General features: G+C 40.6%; 1 protein-coding gene across 4 annotated transcripts in view; it reads right to left on the reverse strand.

Annotated features, from left to right (window-relative positions):
• Positions 1-17795, reverse strand: part of CENPC (centromere protein C) — a 68067-nt gene that overhangs the window by 8484 nt on the left and 41788 nt on the right. For all 4 annotated transcript variants that reach the window (XM_074950334.1, XM_074950332.1, XM_074950333.1 and 1 more), the window contains 4 exons: positions 15034-15129; positions 14497-14651; positions 13753-13843; positions 6637-6709 (listed from right to left, as the gene is read on the reverse strand). In XM_074950334.1, the coding sequence (XP_074806435.1) occupies positions 6637-6709; positions 13753-13843; positions 14497-14651; positions 15034-15129 (415 nt within the window). The remainder of the gene's footprint in view (positions 1-6636; positions 6710-13752; positions 13844-14496; positions 14652-15033; positions 15130-17795) is intronic.

The raw sequence follows: 17795 nt of genomic DNA on the forward strand, positions 1-17795 counted from the left end.
GAATCATAGAATAACAGAGTTGGAAGGGACCTCTGGAGGCCATCTAGTCCAACCCCCTGCCCAGAGCAGGACCAATCCCCAACTAAATCATCCCAGCCAGGGCTTTGTCAAGCCTGACCTTAAAAACTTCTAAGGAAGGGGATTCCACCACCTCCCTAGGTAACGCATTCCAGTGTTTCACCACCCTCCTAGTGAAAAAGTTTTTCCTAATATCAACCTAAACTTCCCCCACTGCAACTTGAGACCATTACTCCTTGTCCTGTCATCTGCTATCACTAAGAATAGTCTAGATCCATCCTCTTTGGATCCACCTTTCAGGTAGTTAAAAGCAGCTATCAAATCCCCCCTCATTCTTCTCTCCATAGACTAAACAATCCCAGTTCCCTCAGCCTCTCCTCATAACTCATGTGTTCCAGTCCCCTAATCATTTTTGTTGCCCTTCGCTGGACTCTCTCCAATTTATCCACATCCTTCTTGTAGTGTGGGGCCCAAAACTGGACACAGTACTCCAGATGAGGCCTCACCAATGTTGAATAGAGGGGAACGATCACGTCCCTCGATCTGCTGGCAATGTCCCTACTTATACACCCCAAAATGCCATTGGCCTTCTTGGCAACAAGGGCACACTGTTGACTCATATCCAACTTCTCGTCCACTGTCACCCCTAGGTCCTTTTCTGCAGAACTGCTGCCGAGCCATTTGGTCCCTAGTCTGTAGTGGTGCATTGGATTCTTCCGTCCTAAGTGCAGGACTCTGCACTTGTCCTTGTTGAACCTCATCAGATTTCTTTTGGCCCTATCCTCCAATTTGTCTAGGTCCCTCTGTATCCTATCCCTACCCTCCAGCGTATCTACCACTCCTCCCAGTTTAGTGTCATCCACAAACTTGCTGAGGGTGCAATCCACACCATCCTCCAGATCATTAATGAAGATATTGAACAAAACCGGCCCCTGGACCGACCCTTGTGGCACTCCGCTAGATACCAGCTGCCAACTAGACATGGAGCCATTGATCACTACCCGTTGAGCCCAACAATCTAGCCAACTTTCTACCCACCTTGTAGTGCATCCATCCAGCCCATACTACTTTAACTTGCTGGCAAGAATACTGTGGGAGACCGTGTCAAAAGCTTTGCTAAAGTCGAGGAATAACACGTCCACTGCTTTCCCTTCATCCACAGAACCAGTTATCTCATCATAGAAGGCAATTAGATTAGTCAGGCATGACTTGTCCTTGGTGAATCCATGCTGACTGTTCCTGATCACTTTCCTCTCCTCTAAGTGCTTCAGAATTGATTCCTTGAAGACATGCTCCATGATTTTTCCAGGGACTGAGGTGAGGCTGACTGGCCTGTAGTTCCCTGGATCATCCTCCTTCCCTTTTTTAAACATGGGCACTACATTAGCCTTTTTCCAATCTTCTGGGACTTCCCCCAATCGCCATGAGTTTTCAAAGATAACGGCCAATGGCTCTGCAATCACATCCGCCAATTCCTTTAGCACTCTCGGATGAAACGCATCCAGCCCCATGGACTTGTGCACGACCAGTTTTTCTAAATAGTCCCGAACAACTTCTTCCTTCACAGAGGGCTGGCCACCTCCTCCCCATGCTGTGCTGCCCAGTGCAGTAGTCTGGGAGCTGACCTTGTTCGTGAAGACAGAGGCAAAAAAAAGCATTGAGTACGTTAGCTTTTTCCACATCCTCTGTCACTAGGTTGCCTCCCTCATTTAGTAAGGGGCCCACACTTTCCTTTGCTTTCTTCTTATTGCCAACATACCTGAAGAAACCCTTCTTGTTACTCTTAACATCCCTCGCTAGCTGCAACTCCAGGTGTGATTTAGCCTTCCTGATTCCATTCCTACATGCCCGAGCAATATTTATATACTCATCCCTGGTCATTTGTCCAATCTTCCACTTCTTGTAAGCTTCTTTTTTGTGTTCAAGATCAGCAAGGATTTCACTGTTAAGCCAAGCTGGTCGCCTGCCATATTTACTATTCTTTCTACACATCAGGATGGTTTGTCCCTGTAACCTCAATAAGGATTCTTTAAAATACAGCCAGCTCTCCTGGACTCCTTTCCCCCTCATGTTATTCTCCCAGGGGATCTTGCCCATCAATTCCCTGAGGTTGTCAAAGTCTGCTTTTCTGAAGTCCAGGGTCCGTATTCTGCTGCTTTCCTTTCTTCCTTGTGTCAGGATCCTGAACTCGACCATCTCATGGTCACTGCCTCCCAGGTTCCCATCCACTTTTGCTTCCCCTACTAATTCTTCCCAGTTTTTGAGCAGCAGGTCAAGAAGAGCTCCACCCCTAGTTGGTTCCTCCAGCACTTGCACCAGGAAATTGTCCCCTACAGTTTCCAAAAACTTCCTGGATTGTCTGTGCACCGCTGTATTGCTCTCCCAGCAGATATCAGGATGATTGAAGTCACCCATGAGATCTAGGGCGTGCCATCTAGTAGCTTCTGCGACTTGCCGGAAGAAAGGCTCGTCCACCTCACCCCCCTGGTCTGGTGGTCTATAGCAGACTCCCACCACGACATCACCCTTGTTGCTCACACTTCTAAACTTAATCCAGAGACTCTCAGTTTTTTCTGCAGTTTCATACTTGAGCTCTGAGCAGTCATACTGCTCCCTTACATACAGTGCAACTATTTCTAGTAATAGGCTAGACAAGATTTATAAATGTAGGACTACATTTTTCAAAAAGTGTTTGATTTTCACAACTACCAGTATGTTTTCCAATTCTGCTTTTCCTTCTCCCCTAAAGAGAAAATTTTCCATAAACTATATGTCATTAAAGCCAGTTTTATGTGCATTGCAATTCCGTTTTAGGAACTCAGACTCCCTTTTCATGGCATACTGTGGGGCCAAGGAAACGTCTACTCCTCCACTATCACTAGTTGGTTTAATAATGTATTCCATTATTTATCTCAAAATGAAGTCTGTCCAAGGAAGATTAAACTAAGTCTGTGGGCAGAACAAGAAGGTACAGATGTCCACTGAAGAGTCAAGGCACCTAATTTGGAGATATCTGCACACCTTCTCCAAACTCTACACACTAGACATAGCAGCTTTGGCTGGGGCTGCATTTTAATAGAATAGCTAGCACCAGGATCATAAGCAAGCACTGCTACTTAAATAAATAAAAACCAGACTTTCTGAGACCTCACTTAGCTCAGACTTTGTTCTTTACCAGCTTAAATGCCTTTGTTGCTTGTGTTAACTCAAACACATTGGGCTTTCTTGTTAAGGAAGCTACTGGAAGGCAGCTATCAACTTCTCCACTCCAAACCCCTCTTTCAAAGGAATGATATTCTTGGAATGTCCAAGCACTTTTGCAGATAGCTTTGAAGTTAGTTAGCAGCTGACAAACCAAATACAAGGTACTGTGAAGCCAATTCATCTTCACTATTTTGATGTGTGCCAGAAGTTTAGCATAACAATCACTACCAAGACTTTCAACAAAGTGATTCACAGGTAGTGGGTCCTCAAACAGCTTTCAACTCCTATTCAGCTTTTTCTACTTCCTCCTTTTCCTGTGCAATGGCAGAGGTAATTCAGAAAAGGGAGAATATTTGAATAGTTGTGGTTTATCCTTATCTTAGGCCGTAATGAAACTTGACTAGCCTGGGAGGCTAACGTTATCCACACCATCTGCTGTCTAGACACTTGGCTTCAGGAGTACACTGTACGTTCATGATTTTCCCAGAGGTCCTCATTACTATCGAGGAAGTCATGGAGCATAGTAGAGGTAAACGTTAAGAATTCTAATGTGGTTGGCAGTTGCCATACTATCAAGGTAAAAGATGCAAGGTAAAATAAAATACCCACATATTCAGAATGAACCATACACTCATTCTGTAGTCTTCATATATAGCTGGTCTAGAGGTCTATATGAGACCACTGCCCCCTTCGAGGCAGTGTAAGGGGCCAGATGATCTGTCAAAGGCCCTGGTGTTTAATCAGGCCTCCTGGCTTTTCCACGAGGTGCTGTTTGAGATACAGTTCTCCAGGAATTTGCATTCTCTTGAATGACCAGCAGATACTGCACGTTTCTGCTGCGTCACTCATCCAGACACAGCAAGCACTGTGCGATCAGTGTGTGTGGGGGGATCTTCAACCTGGTGAGGTCATATCACTAGATTTCAAACTAACTACTTAAAATGAATACAAACTAAGTAGTGGGTACTAAACTACTACTAACAATCTTCAAAAACAACAGAGAAAACTCACTGTAACGCAGTAACTGTAAAGTAAACTGCACAGGGATCTCCGACTCAGGCTGCAAGTAGTAAGAAGGAACTGGGGGCACAGGGGCAGTGCGACCCTTTTACGTAGCCTCAGGAGGGGGCCTGAGGTGGCACAGGGCACATGCACCACCCCGACAGGTACTATTACACAAAGTTCTCCAACTATGACACACTGAGGATGTGCACACCTGAGTCCAACATACACCTGCAAACACTCGAAGAACAACTATTGGCATTAACACTAGCTCTGCCGGTAATATTTTAACAATGCACTAACAAACATTTTGTGAAGATAATTAAATTGCTTATTGATAGTGAAGCAGTCTTAACACTAAATGGATCAAATTCATACAGAAGTACTCTAAATATGTGCCTAGACAATTAAAATGTCTTATTTAAACCATGGCAATCTGATAAGTATACAAAGCAGGAGTGTGCCTAGTAATTCAGTGACTCCCTTTGATCCCATTTACATCTCTCTGTTTTGTCAAAAAACAACTGTCCCTAATGTTGATACACACATTTGAGATCTTCGATCTCAGCATTTTCCTGGTCTAGAATGTTAACCCCAGGCCAATAAAATTAAATAAAATTCTTGGCTTGAAAATCAACAAGTTTGCGGAAGCCTCCTGGGATCGCTGGCCATGGAAACCTGAGGAGAATAGTACTCTCTCTCTGACCATTTCAACTTTCAGTGTTAGGTGGGATTGCAGAGAAGGGATTCTAACAGGTCCTCAAGCATTATAATAAACCTTCGGGATGTTCGACTTAAATATTCATATTTTCATCTGTAAAAAATTAAATATAAAAGCTGTATTTTATTTTCATTTATGACCATCAATTCTGTTAAAACTTGACAAAGAAACTATATTTGTTAGGCATTAAACAATAAATTGATAAGGACAAGAAGACTCAGCATGCAGCGTGATCAGACTTCTAAATGATTAAAATGAAAATCTGTATTCCAATGTATACAAAAGACAACTTGGAAATAGTCCAGCATTCAGTCAGATTGTTATTGAATGGGGGGAATGGGTTACCAATGAGATGAAGGTTCATTAATTTCAACGAGAGGTAATTTGTCAAGCAACATAGGATGTGTCAAGAGAGATTACTTAGATCTCATCTTTCTTTTTCAAAAAAAGGAAGAAAGATGAAAGCACTGAACTGCCAGGAGAAAATACAGTTGTTACAAAGAGACATTCAGAGATAGCAGAGAGAAAAGTTGTCAGCTCTGGTTAACGTCTTGTCCCCTGAGATACATTACAGTGCAGTGACATCAAACTGGACAGACAATTGTAATTGCTATTATGAATGACACAAAGATAAAGAGAGGCCTGAGGTATGTGCTGTGACAAGCAATATAGAAAATCTACCATAAAAAAATAATACTGTCCAAAACTTACCCAAACACCAACTTTCCATTGGTCTAGTTTCAGAAAGTGAGGCATTTTGCATTTGAAAAGGGCATGTGAAAAATCTCACAATTGTCTGCAATCTCTAACAATATCCACCATGGATGACTTGAGGAGAGGGCACAGGACAAGCTGGTATAAATTTTCAACCATACGCTATAGTTCAAAACTTAACAATTCATTTATTAAGATCTGATTTTTAAAAAATTAATACCACTACCTCTCTGTTACAGAATCAAGTTTTTATACTGTATACACACAGGAGATCAGAGTTAATTGGTACAAGGGACTCTAAGTGCCTTAATTTTCTGGCTTTAGGATTTGAAGCTCAGTCTCAGTGCATGTACTTACTTAGACTATGGAAGCCATAGACCATTTCTCAATAATCTGTGTAATTTCAGGACCACTCTGTTTTATTTTTGAGTTCTAAATTTGGGCATGACAACTCTCTGGGAGGTGTTGGGTGCCCAGCAGTTTTGAAAATCAAGTTACTTAAGAGTCAAACTTAAGGTACCTATTCTAAAAACTGCATACAGTTCAAGCTCTTCAAATGTCTGTATTTGTAAAGATCAGTGTGTATTTAGAGTAATATATTTTTAACAAAACCATTTTGGGATGACATTTTACTCAGCTTGAAAGTTATAGGTTTCATAATACTTACTGCTAATTAGAAATAAAAGTTTTAAAAAACATTTTTATGAGCTGCTCAATCATATCACCTTCCTTTTGACAAAAAAAGGATTCTTAATTCCATAGGAGCTCAGGTGTCCTATTTTTGGTAGTGGAAAAATTACTTTGTATACGCACACCTATAACATTTAAAAATGCAAATTTTTAAGAAATAGAATGTTCAGATGGACATAAAAGGCCCTTTTATATTCAAGAGTAATTGGATAATAGAAAACCACACTGCACACAAACTTGAAATATATTTTAGTTAAAACCTTTATGTACAAAGTTATTTTCCCCACCTTTCTCCTTTCAGCTGTGTGAAGAGAAGAATACTTTCCTCATTCAGGAGATTGCGTATGTTGTATCCATTTCCTAAGAGTAAAAGAATAAAAAGTCATCAGAACGTTTTATTGCATTATGACCACATTGCTGTAGCATTACTTAACTTTGAACACTTTTCCTATAGGCATTTTGAACTCTTTGGCAGTTAGGATAGGTCGGCAACCTAAACAGGATTTCATCCATAATTCCGAAGCAAGATAATGGGCAAGCCACCAAAGTCTGAATTTAATTTAAAATGTATTAATAGTCGGGAGGAAAAAAATTGCATCTAGAATTGCTTATTTTGATATAGAGTTAGACTAATTTTAAGAGGATGTGTATTGAGGGGTGTCTTGAAGGAAATGTGTAAGATTGGGCCATCAACAGTTATGAGAACTTTAATAAAAGCCGTGATTTTCACACCAAGAAAAAAAAACAAGGCTATCCCATCAAAGGGTTCAAACTTGTAATCAGAGTTCTCAAGAGTAATGTCTGCAGATCGTCACTAGCGATTTGTATGCTTACAGCACCACAAACTTAGAGCCATTTAAAAGGGTACATACTTCCTGTAGAGTAAGGCTTTTGATATGAAGTCTACAGCCCCTACCACCTTCAATGCCTCTCCACTTATTCAGAATACCAAGAGATGGACCCTAAGGAAGTGGAGAAGGATGGAAGTTAAGCATAGATCTGTAGAGGCCATACACAGAGATCTTACCAGTCACAGGTAATTAGTCAATTTTTTCCCTTCAGAAATTGCCACTGCAGATCAACCTCCTGAAGGAGGGCTGAGCACTAACTGAACAGTGACAGCCAGAACAGGATGCCAGGTTGAGAAATTATTGCAGGGGTGGCCAGCCTGAGAAGGAGCCAGAATTTACCAATGTACATTGCCAAAGAGCCACAGTAATATGTCAGCAGCCCCCCATCAGTCCCACCACCCCCACTCCCAGAGCCTCCTGCCTACCAGCGGCCCTGCCAATCACTGCCTCCCCTTCCCTCCCTCCCCATCAGCTGTTTTGTGGCATGCAAGAGGCTGGGGGGGGGGGGGGGCGGGGAGAAGGGAGGAAGTGGGAGAAGCGAGGGCATGGCAGGCTAAGGGGAGGGGGGGCAGGGCCTGTGGCAGAGCCAGGGGTTGAGCTGTGAGCACCCCTCGGCACCCTGAAAAGTTGGCACCTGTAGCTCCAGCCCCAGAGTCGGTGCCTATAACACACATTAACTTCTGAAGAGCCACATGTGGCTCCAGAGCCACAGGTTGACCACCCCTGAATTATTGTTACAAGAAGTTATAAACAGAGATCCAGTGGCAACTTTGCACTTCTCTAATAGATATTTGTGGCACTCTGTACCTCAAAGCAGCACCCTGAAACCCCATATTCATCCGTCATATAATTATATTTCATTCAAAGTATGTCATGTAAGATACTATATGAAAGGGCACGATCTGCTGAAACTCACTGTTCTATCAAAATATGTATATCATTAATGTGTATGAAGTTAAGTGATTTTGAGTTCAGTAGTGGAGTTGTAAAGGATTGACAATTCTGTAAGAGAAGCACCACACAATGGGGACTACTCAACCCTGTGACTCAGCAAGTCCCATCAGGTATGCCTGGGCTAGATTCTGTCCATAGACAAGAATTAAGAGTATAAGGGACAGGGGCATTGTGCTTTTAACTTTCTCCTCCCTCACCTACACTGAAAGCAAGAAGAACCCTGGAAAGACAAAGACTTGAACTGAGGAGACTGGTCCCAGGCATAAAGCGGAAGCCTGTGTATTAAGAACTGTATCCTACCTGCAACATCCAGTGGGGTGAGAAAAACTGCTTGATCTAAATACTGCCTAGTCTAATAAGGTTTAAGATTTAGACTGTGCACTTACCCTTTATTTTCTTTGGTAACTATATCTGACCTTTTGTGCCTACCACTTATAATCACTTAAAATCTATCTTTTTGTAGTTAATAAATCTGTTTTATATGTTACCCAAAACAGTGTGTTTTGCTTGAAGTGGCTGGGAAATCTCAGTTCAGTTTACAAAGGCTAATGTGTCCACTCTCCACATCAAGGGAGGGGTGGACTCAGTAAAAAACTTACACTAGTCAGGCTTCTGATCAGGGCAAGACGGTATATTCCTTGGATGCAAGATTGGGGGTTGGGAGATTTGCTGGTGCCTATCTCTGTGTGATTTGTGAGTGGTTCAGGGAGCATACATGCAATCTAGCTGGGCGTAGGGCATCACATGCTGTTGTACTGAGAGATAACAGCACCTGGAGGGGTTTGCTGCTGGTCACTAGCAAAGCATTGAGAGAGACCATGCAGGCTGGAGAATTAAGGGGACCCAGCGATAGCCCAGTTCCAGGTTGTACCCAGGGATCCCATCACAATGTTACATGAAGTTCCATCAAAGCTGCCTTCAGCCTAGTGAAACTAACTGTCTACTTCAGAATCATCACTAATTAAAGTCATAACAAGCTTATGTCTGATCCATTTACAGCAAACTAATATGGAATAGATTCCATTTTAAATTTATCTTGGAAGGGAAAAAACTGGGTAATTAACAAAAAGTTTGTCCCTCTTAACATCCAACTTGTGTAACCTCGCCTTGACAGGTAAATTATGTAGTTTCAGAAACCAAACCAGCGGTGTCAAACTGATTGAAGTGGAATTTTATGACAATTTTAAACAGAACATTAGTGTGCAGATGCAAGACCAACTTAATGCAATAAATAATCAGCCAAAGTTGGTAACTTGCTGCCTTCCTTGCAGATGTTATAGCTAGGAACAGTATTCAGGTGCAGATAAATGGAATACTTCAAGGGCTCAGGGTGTAACTATCACTCTACTCCTGGGAGACTGCAGACAGGCATTTGCCAGGATGCATCACTGCAGTAGGGCTGTGGCTAAATGTAAAAAGAGGTTAGATTGTAAATAATGTGTGTTATGTGATGCTCAAACGTCCAATGGATCAGCGCAACTGCAGCCTGAAAGGTATCAGGGAAAAGATGCCCCTAAGGGAGTGGCTAAGTACCCTTTATGCCTGTAATGAGGGGGAGCAGTGCCTGCTGCTTTTCTTTTCTAAAGAAGGCTTTGAAAGTAAACTCTGGGTACCTGAAGAGCCCCAGTCACTAGATCCAGATTTGCTCAGTTGCTGGCTAACACTCACAACCGTAGTAATCGTTGGTTCTAGCTCCATCTAGTGATCTTACAACCAGATGGGGATTCTGAGACCAGAGTAAAAAACTCAGCCACCCCAAAAATACCCAAAACTCTTACCAGATGTCAGTGCATTGTAACAGAGGCTATCAGTTTCAAGTGCCTCAAATCTGACAGTAACTACAGCAATTCCCCTCGCTCTACCTATAATTTTGGCTATAATGGTTGTGGATCTCACTGCTATTTTTGGCACCTTAGAGGCTAACCAATTTATTTGAGCATAAGCTTTCGTGAGCTACAGCTCACTTCATCTGATGAAGTGAGCTGTAGCTCACGAAAGCTTATGCTCAAATAAATTGGTTAGTCTCTAAGGTGCCACAAGTACTCCTTTTCTTTTTGCGAATACAGACTAACATGGCTGCTACTCTGAAAACTGCTATTTTTGGCTCCAGAATCTGTTCTTGAGAAGCAGCCTCCATTGCTGAACTCTCTACAGTAAGTGGTAGGTCTTCCCTAAACTCCGGATAGCCCGTGTGGACCTCTTACCCTTCAGTTTTGGGTCTGAGGCTCTGCTTTCAGAGAGATGTCAAGGATCTAAGGGAACTGAATGCTCAAGGGAGATCAAATAGATGTTCATACAATGCCCAAAGTCTTTCACCAAGACTTATTCCTTTCAGTGAAAGAGGTTCTTAATGTGGGCTTCTGGCAACAACTTGATCCCTTTTTCTGCCTCCAATCCTAATATTCTGAACTACTTATTTCCACCACAGATTGGAATTAATTCATTATTATTGAGATGAACTTTGCATCCATGTCACCCGCCTAAGTCAGGGACTTAAATTTTCGGCCCTTTACTGTGAAGAGGTTTAAGAAGAACCTGTTTTACCACAAGATTTCACTTTTGGGCTAATGAGAAAGATAGCAACTAGAGAAACGACAACCTCCTGAACCTGTATTAAATTGGAACCAAATCCAGAACAGAGATGAACTGATCAAAAGATTTCCCAAAAGCTGTGTATAATGGAATTGATCACACAATAGTAAAATAATAAATCTCTTCCCCCAAAAGGGACTGGGGAAAAAATCCAACATTTACTTTTTATACAGGAACATGATTGCCTGGAAAAAGTTCAGACTGTTCCTGTATCTGATTAACTGAACAGGTCATAACTAATGAAACAATTATCCCTCCCTCAAATTATTACAGCAAGGAATAATTACAAAGAGGAAAATAATAGAAAAGACCATTTTTAACATGCAGCTAATTGGGTTTCCTTCAGTCCCATAATATGCCAACTCAGACCATATTATAACTAAGGCTGCGTATCTGTCACGGAGGTCACAGAAGTCTCAGATTCCGTGACTTTCCACAACACGTTTGACTTCCACAGCTGCAGTGGCTGGTGTGGCTGGCCCCAGGGACTGCCCGAGTAGTGGCCGGTGTGGCTGGCCCCAGGGACTGCTGGAGCAGCAGTGGCCCCAGGGACTGACGGAGAGCTGCCCCAGGAGCCTCAAAACAGTGGGCGGACATAGGCAGTCAACCGCTGCAACCTGAGCAGGGGCCAGCCGTCGGCCACCGGGACCCCGCAGAGCAGCGGTGCCCTAGGAGTAGCTAAGGTTTAGTCATGGGTATTTATAGTAAAAGTCAGACAGGTCAGGGGCAGTGAATTTTTGTTTACTGCCCGTGACCTCTCCATGACTTTTACTAAAAATATCTGTGACTAAATCTTAGCCTTAATTATAATCTCCTACCAGCAGATGAAAACAGGAAACAACTTTTGTGATGTCAGACCCCAAATAAAGGAAGATTTACCAGCTTAACATGTTCTTTTAAAAAACTTCATTTAGAAAACTTCCTGAGCAGTAAAAATAGTAAAAGCAATTGTGACAATATAAAGAAAACTATTTTCACCCCCAAAATTGCGAGGCATTGTAAAAAAAGTCCCAAAAGGTATGATTAGAAACTAACAAAGGATGTTCTAATCCCCTCCAACATTACAGCAAACCAATAGGAATATCCTAGTGGAATATTGTGAAATTTGTGAGGAAAGTCAGTCAGTAAAAACTGCTTTTTTCCAGTGCTTCTAACATCCAACACTTCAAATGCTTTCTTCAGCTTCGGCTACCGTCATTCCTTATAGCTCAGTCACACCTATTTTCTTGTATCAAGTTTATTCACAAAGTTTCTTTACTTTTGAAGTGAGAGATCTTTTTTACTCTCATTATGATGTTTTTTTTTCCTCAGTTTTTTAAATTACAGAGAACTCTCACAAAACTGACCATTACCTGAGTACAACTGATTTTCAGCTCAACTCCTCTGTCAATGTTTTGTCTTTCCTACCAGATTTCAGGATCCAAGAGCAACCAAATCCTTTTCTATCTCTACAGGCACAGGAGATTGGATTCTCTGGCAATTTTAGTACTACTCTTGATCCAGTCATCTGCTGAAAGTGGCCACATCCAAATGCTAGAACTAAAAGTCTTCTGCAGATGAACAGAGCTCCAAGGCATTTAGTATGTTTAACTCAATGTCCCTGTCCACACGTCAGGACTTTTCAAACCTATGATTCCCAAAGGGGGCAAACTCTTGATGGGAATAATGGTGGAAGCTCTAAATTTAGACAAGGCTCATATTTAAACATGGTGGTAAAAATAATTGTGCCTGTCTGAACCATGGAAAGAATAGTCAAAGGGGAATTGGCTTCGGTAGTTTTACCATATTTTTCACACAGAACACGTAAGTCCTTGAAAGTCAGATGTCTGTAGTTATTGGGTGGATAGACAGCTGCATGAGAAATTATCATCCATGGTACCTGTAGCCAATAGAGGGCCAGTAGTAAGATTATATAGTGAAATTCACCAGGGGCTTTAGATGCTTGCATTTATTAAACCTGCATCTAATAGTATTTGTAGCGACAGGGTGTTCTGGCAGGTGCAATCTAGACTAAATCCTGCAGGGTTTCAGTATATACCTTTAAAGATGCATTATCCAGAGCAATAGAGGGGACAGGAGCCATCCTAACCATGTCATCTCCAGCCCCTGAAAAGTCTTTAACCCTTTGCTTGGGACTACTAACCTAAAGACAGAAAATTCTGCTAAAACACGGAGCTGCAAACTAATTACACTGAAAGCCAGATAACTTACACCTTGCCTACAGTGGAGCTGCACCACTTTCATTATACCCGTACAAGCCACCTAGCTGGGATGCAGTTATGTCAGCATAGATGTGTTTTATACTGGTATAACCATTCCTGTACAGGAAGGGGAATAATTATACAGGTTTAAATCACCTTTATGCTGGTATAACTGCATCCACAATAAGGCTTCACTGGTATAGCTTTCAGTAAAATATATATCATATCCCTAACCAACCATAAAGTTACACTGGTAAAACACAACTGAAGACCAATCCCAAAATAAGCAAGCTGGTTTAGCGGACTAGAAAAGATCAAAGAACTGAACAGTGTTTGGCAGTCTAGTAACTTTCACAGGCTGGAGATGACACCATTTCCTTTTTCCTGCCTTCTGCTGGTAGCAAGATATAATAGCCGTTATTTGGGCTAAAATAGTAGGGATTTTCCAAAACCTTTTATGAAAGTGTTAAACACTTCAGGTAGTACTGCTACACTTTGTACTAGCCCTTATTGAGTGATTGAAGACAAGGGCATAGCTTTTGGCTTCATAGTGCACTTGAAGCATGAAGATAACCAACATAAACACACAGTGTTTTGTGTTACTGCTTACACAGGATGGACCATTAACTTCTCTCTGCCTTTGGGACTTATTCATCTCTTAATGAGGTTCTTATCCCCAAATTCAGCAAATGTTATCCAATTATTCCCTATCTTTCTCCTAGCACCCCCTCAGCTTAGTTTCCACCACTTATACTTTCCCTTCAGCTGGTCCCTTTGCAACAAGTTGTTTTTAAAATGTACTTACCTTCTGGAACATAGAAAAAATCTCCTGTAGTCAGATAATAGGAGGTCTTATGAAGGGTAACAATAATCTTGCCACGGATAACATGGAAAGCCTTCAGAAATTAAATCAAAAGCAAATATTCTATCATTAGTGAGATATTTTCTTTGCAAAATGATTGTAGTACTAACAAAAAAAATCCTTTATGCTAAAACTTTCCCCCCTCATATACACCAAAGTTTTTTGTATAAATACAAATTAAAACTTCCAAAAAACTCTCAAAAAACAATAAGCCCTCAACTCCTCTCATCACTCCCCCCAACCCACTACAATTTATGGTTGTGAAATCAAGCATTTAATAAAGACAGGTATTTGAAATGTAAAAGTCTTAATAGAGAAGAAAACTTTACATTGCTACCTACATTTTATGGTATTTATTAACAATATATGGATATTTTTTTCCATCTAATGAAGAACACAGGGAGGCTAATGTGTACCAGGTGGCTCAGTTACTTTTGTAGAGCAAAATTTAACTTGGTGAATTTCCCTTATTTTTCAGTGTTGGATTCTACAATTTAAATGTTTCATTAACATGTTTTCTGCACGTATTCCTTTTTAAGAAAATGTCTAATAAAAGTTACAAATACAGCATTAACTTCAAGTAGTAGAGTACTTCTAACAATACTAAATAGGTCTTTAAAGTATCAAAGCCTTTCAGTACATGGTATTTTGCTATACAAGAATATATAAGGAAACCGATGTACTCACTATATTATCTGTGTAAACAAATTGGTGCCCCTTTTCTTTAAGTGGTTTCAAGATCAATTTACCAGCAGCAAAAACAGATGTGTTCAGGTTTTTATATATTTCCACTGACTCATCATTAAAGAAACAAGAATGATTATTTCCAGTGTTAACACACTCTACAGAAAAACAAAATTAACAGAAGCTGAATAATATCCACATGTATATTAAACATTTTTGTCATTAGCACAGTACATCCTCCAATTTCTTAATCATATTGAGTACTCAGCATAGTACTTTGTTGTAAGATTCCAAAGTACCAGGTTCAGCAGCAGACTGAAAAATTCTAGAGTAGTGTGCTATCTCCCTTTTTCCCCTTCTCTGGCTCCCCTGACTTTCTGCATGAGGAAGGAAGAGGGGTATCTCAGCACCTCAAGAGTTTAGGTGTGCAGAGGAAGCCCTGATCAGCATACTTCCCTGAATGACCCCAAAGGAGGACCAAATTCTGCAGTCTTGTCACAGAATTCCTCAGAACCCGGTCAAGTCACTTCAGCAACTTACCTAGCAAAACCTCTTCATTAATGGTTGGATCCCATACAGCAGTTGGCTTAGAAGTATCTGCTAGGGAGACATTCAAATGTTCAGCAACATGACTCCCTGCAAAAGAACAGTGTAAAAAAAAAACTAATCACTGTACATTTTTAAACCAACCTGAGATGTTATGCCACCACCACTTTCCAAATATTTTAGAATTCAAATGCATAGTTAAGGATTTAAATAATTCCCCAAATTTTAAATATTCAAATAGGTTGAAAGACTACTCTCTTAATAAATGGGAATTACTTGTAATACTAAATTTTGGAAGCTATAATTTCTCAGTGGAGTCACTCTCTTATGCAAGACAAACAGGGACTCCTGAGAACAGTGGTAACTGCTCCTGTCACAACAGTAACAACAATACGTATCCAAGTTGTTCATTTGCTGCTTTAAAGACACTGGAGTTCCTGAAGCCACTTAGAATTTTAAACATTTTATGAAATCCAAAAAAAGCCTTCCCCCTACTAAATTCTGATGGAGGTGACTGAGTGAGTGGGAATACTGAAAGATGAAACCGTCAAAGAAAAATTATTACAAGTGAAGGTTTTCCTTTTCTTTACAAGCTTACAAGATCTTCACTTGGAGATTAAAATCTCAAGGGATATTTCTAAAATAAAAGTAAATCTTCCAGCCAAATGTCAGGAAGTCAGTGTAACTTCTTGCAAAGTACAGAAAATTAAGACTCCTCTGAGGAAAAATCTTCAGGACGAGTGAAGGTAATCAAACCAAAGTAAGATATCCCAAATCTCACACAAACTAAGGGGCAGGACAGTTTGGGCACCCTATAACTGGGGAGTAATTCCTACAAGCAGTCAGAACCTCGATTTCTTTCTCAATGTCAAATGCAACCTATATCACTTCATAAATACATGGAGAATACCACATGGCAGCTTTGCAGATATCCTACACAGGGACAAATCTAAGGTTGGAAACAAAGCCACTCTGCCTCAGATAGATAAGTTTTCACATGAACCCGCTCCAAACTGCAGGCCTCCATGTGCTATAGCAGTGACAGATGCAATCAAACATTTCAACATAGTTCTCTTGGTTTCAGTAGAACTTGGGGATTTATGTTAGAAAATTTACTCAGTTTTTTTCATTTAAGGGTTTTAGTCTGCATCAGCTAAAAACCCAGTGTTGTTCGTGAAGTGTTGATGAAGGAGTGCCTCTGAGGATGACTGGCTTATTAAACTGGAAAATTACCACCCCCTTCAGAGGAAAATTCAGAGATGTCTGAAGTACCAGCTAGTCTTAAGAAATAAAGTATAAAGGTTTAGTCACTAGAACCTAAAGTTATTTTGCTACCAGCTGAAGTCAGAAATGACTTACCAGGTAGGAAACGTGACCCCAAAAGTACCAAGTGCCTCAAAAGCAATATTTAGCATAATCAGGAACATATTAATATCCCATGACAGAGGGCTCTTTACTGGGGGTTTCAAAGTGAACCTGATAAATGATGGCAGAAACTCATCTTCTTTCAGTGATTTCACAATAGGTCAAACCTGCTGCCAAAAGGACATTTAGTAAATGGGTCTTCAATCCAAATTAGGGTGGTCGATTAAGTGCAGTTAACTCACATGATTAACTCAAAGTAATCGTGATTAAAAAATGTAATCACGATTAATCAGTTTTAATCGCACCTTTAAACAATAGAATATCAACTGAAATGTATTAAATATTTGGATGTTTTTCTACATTTTCATATATATTGTATTCTGTGTTGTAACTGAAATCAAAGTGTATATTATTTTTGATTACAAATATCTGCACTATAAAAATAATAAAAGAAATTGTATTTTTCAATTCACCTCATACAAGTACTGTAGTGCAATCTCTGTCATGAAAGTGCAACTTACAAATGTAGAATTTTTTTTGTTACATAACTGCACTCAAAAATAAAACAATGTAAAACTTCAGAGTCTACAAGTCCACTCTGTCCTACTTCTTGTTCAGCCAATTGCTAAGACAAACAAGTTTGTTTACATTTACAGGAGATAATATTGCCCTCTTCTTTTTTACGTCACCAGAAAGTTAGAACAGGCATTTGCATGGCACTTTTGTAGCTGGCATTGCAAGATATTTACTTGCCAGATATGCTAAAAATTCGTGTGCCCCTTCATGCTTCAGCCACCATTCCAGAGGACATGCTTCCATGCTGATGACGCTCATTAAAAAAATAATGCGTTAAATTTGTGATTGAATTCCTGAGGAAGAATTGTATGTCCCCTATTCTGGTTTACCCACATTCTCCCATATATTTCATGTTATAGCAGTCTCAGATGATGATCCAGAACATGTTGTTCATTTTAAGAACACTTTCACAGCAGATTTCACAAAATGCAAAGAAGATATCAATGTGAGATTTGTAAAAATAGCTGCAGAACTCAACCCAAGGTTTAAGAATCTGAAGTGCCTTCCAAAATCTGAGAGGGGCGAGGTGTGGAGCACGCTTTCAGAAGTCTTAAAAGAACAACACTCCGACGTGGAAACTACAGAACCCGAACCACCAAAAAAGAAAATCAACCTTCTGCTGGTGGCATCTGACTCAGATAATGAAAATGAACATGTGATGGTCCGCACTGCTTTAGGATTGTTATTGAGCAGAACCCGTCATCAGCATGGACGCATGTCCCCTGGAATAGTGGCTGAAGCATGAAGGAACATATGAATCTTTAGCAGACCTGGCACATAAATATCTTGCAACACTGGCTACAATGGTTCCATGA

Source organism: Natator depressus, chromosome 4 (assembly GCF_965152275.1).
Source record: "Natator depressus isolate rNatDep1 chromosome 4, rNatDep2.hap1, whole genome shotgun sequence".
Classification (NCBI taxonomy): Eukaryota; Metazoa; Chordata; order Testudines; family Cheloniidae; genus Natator; species Natator depressus.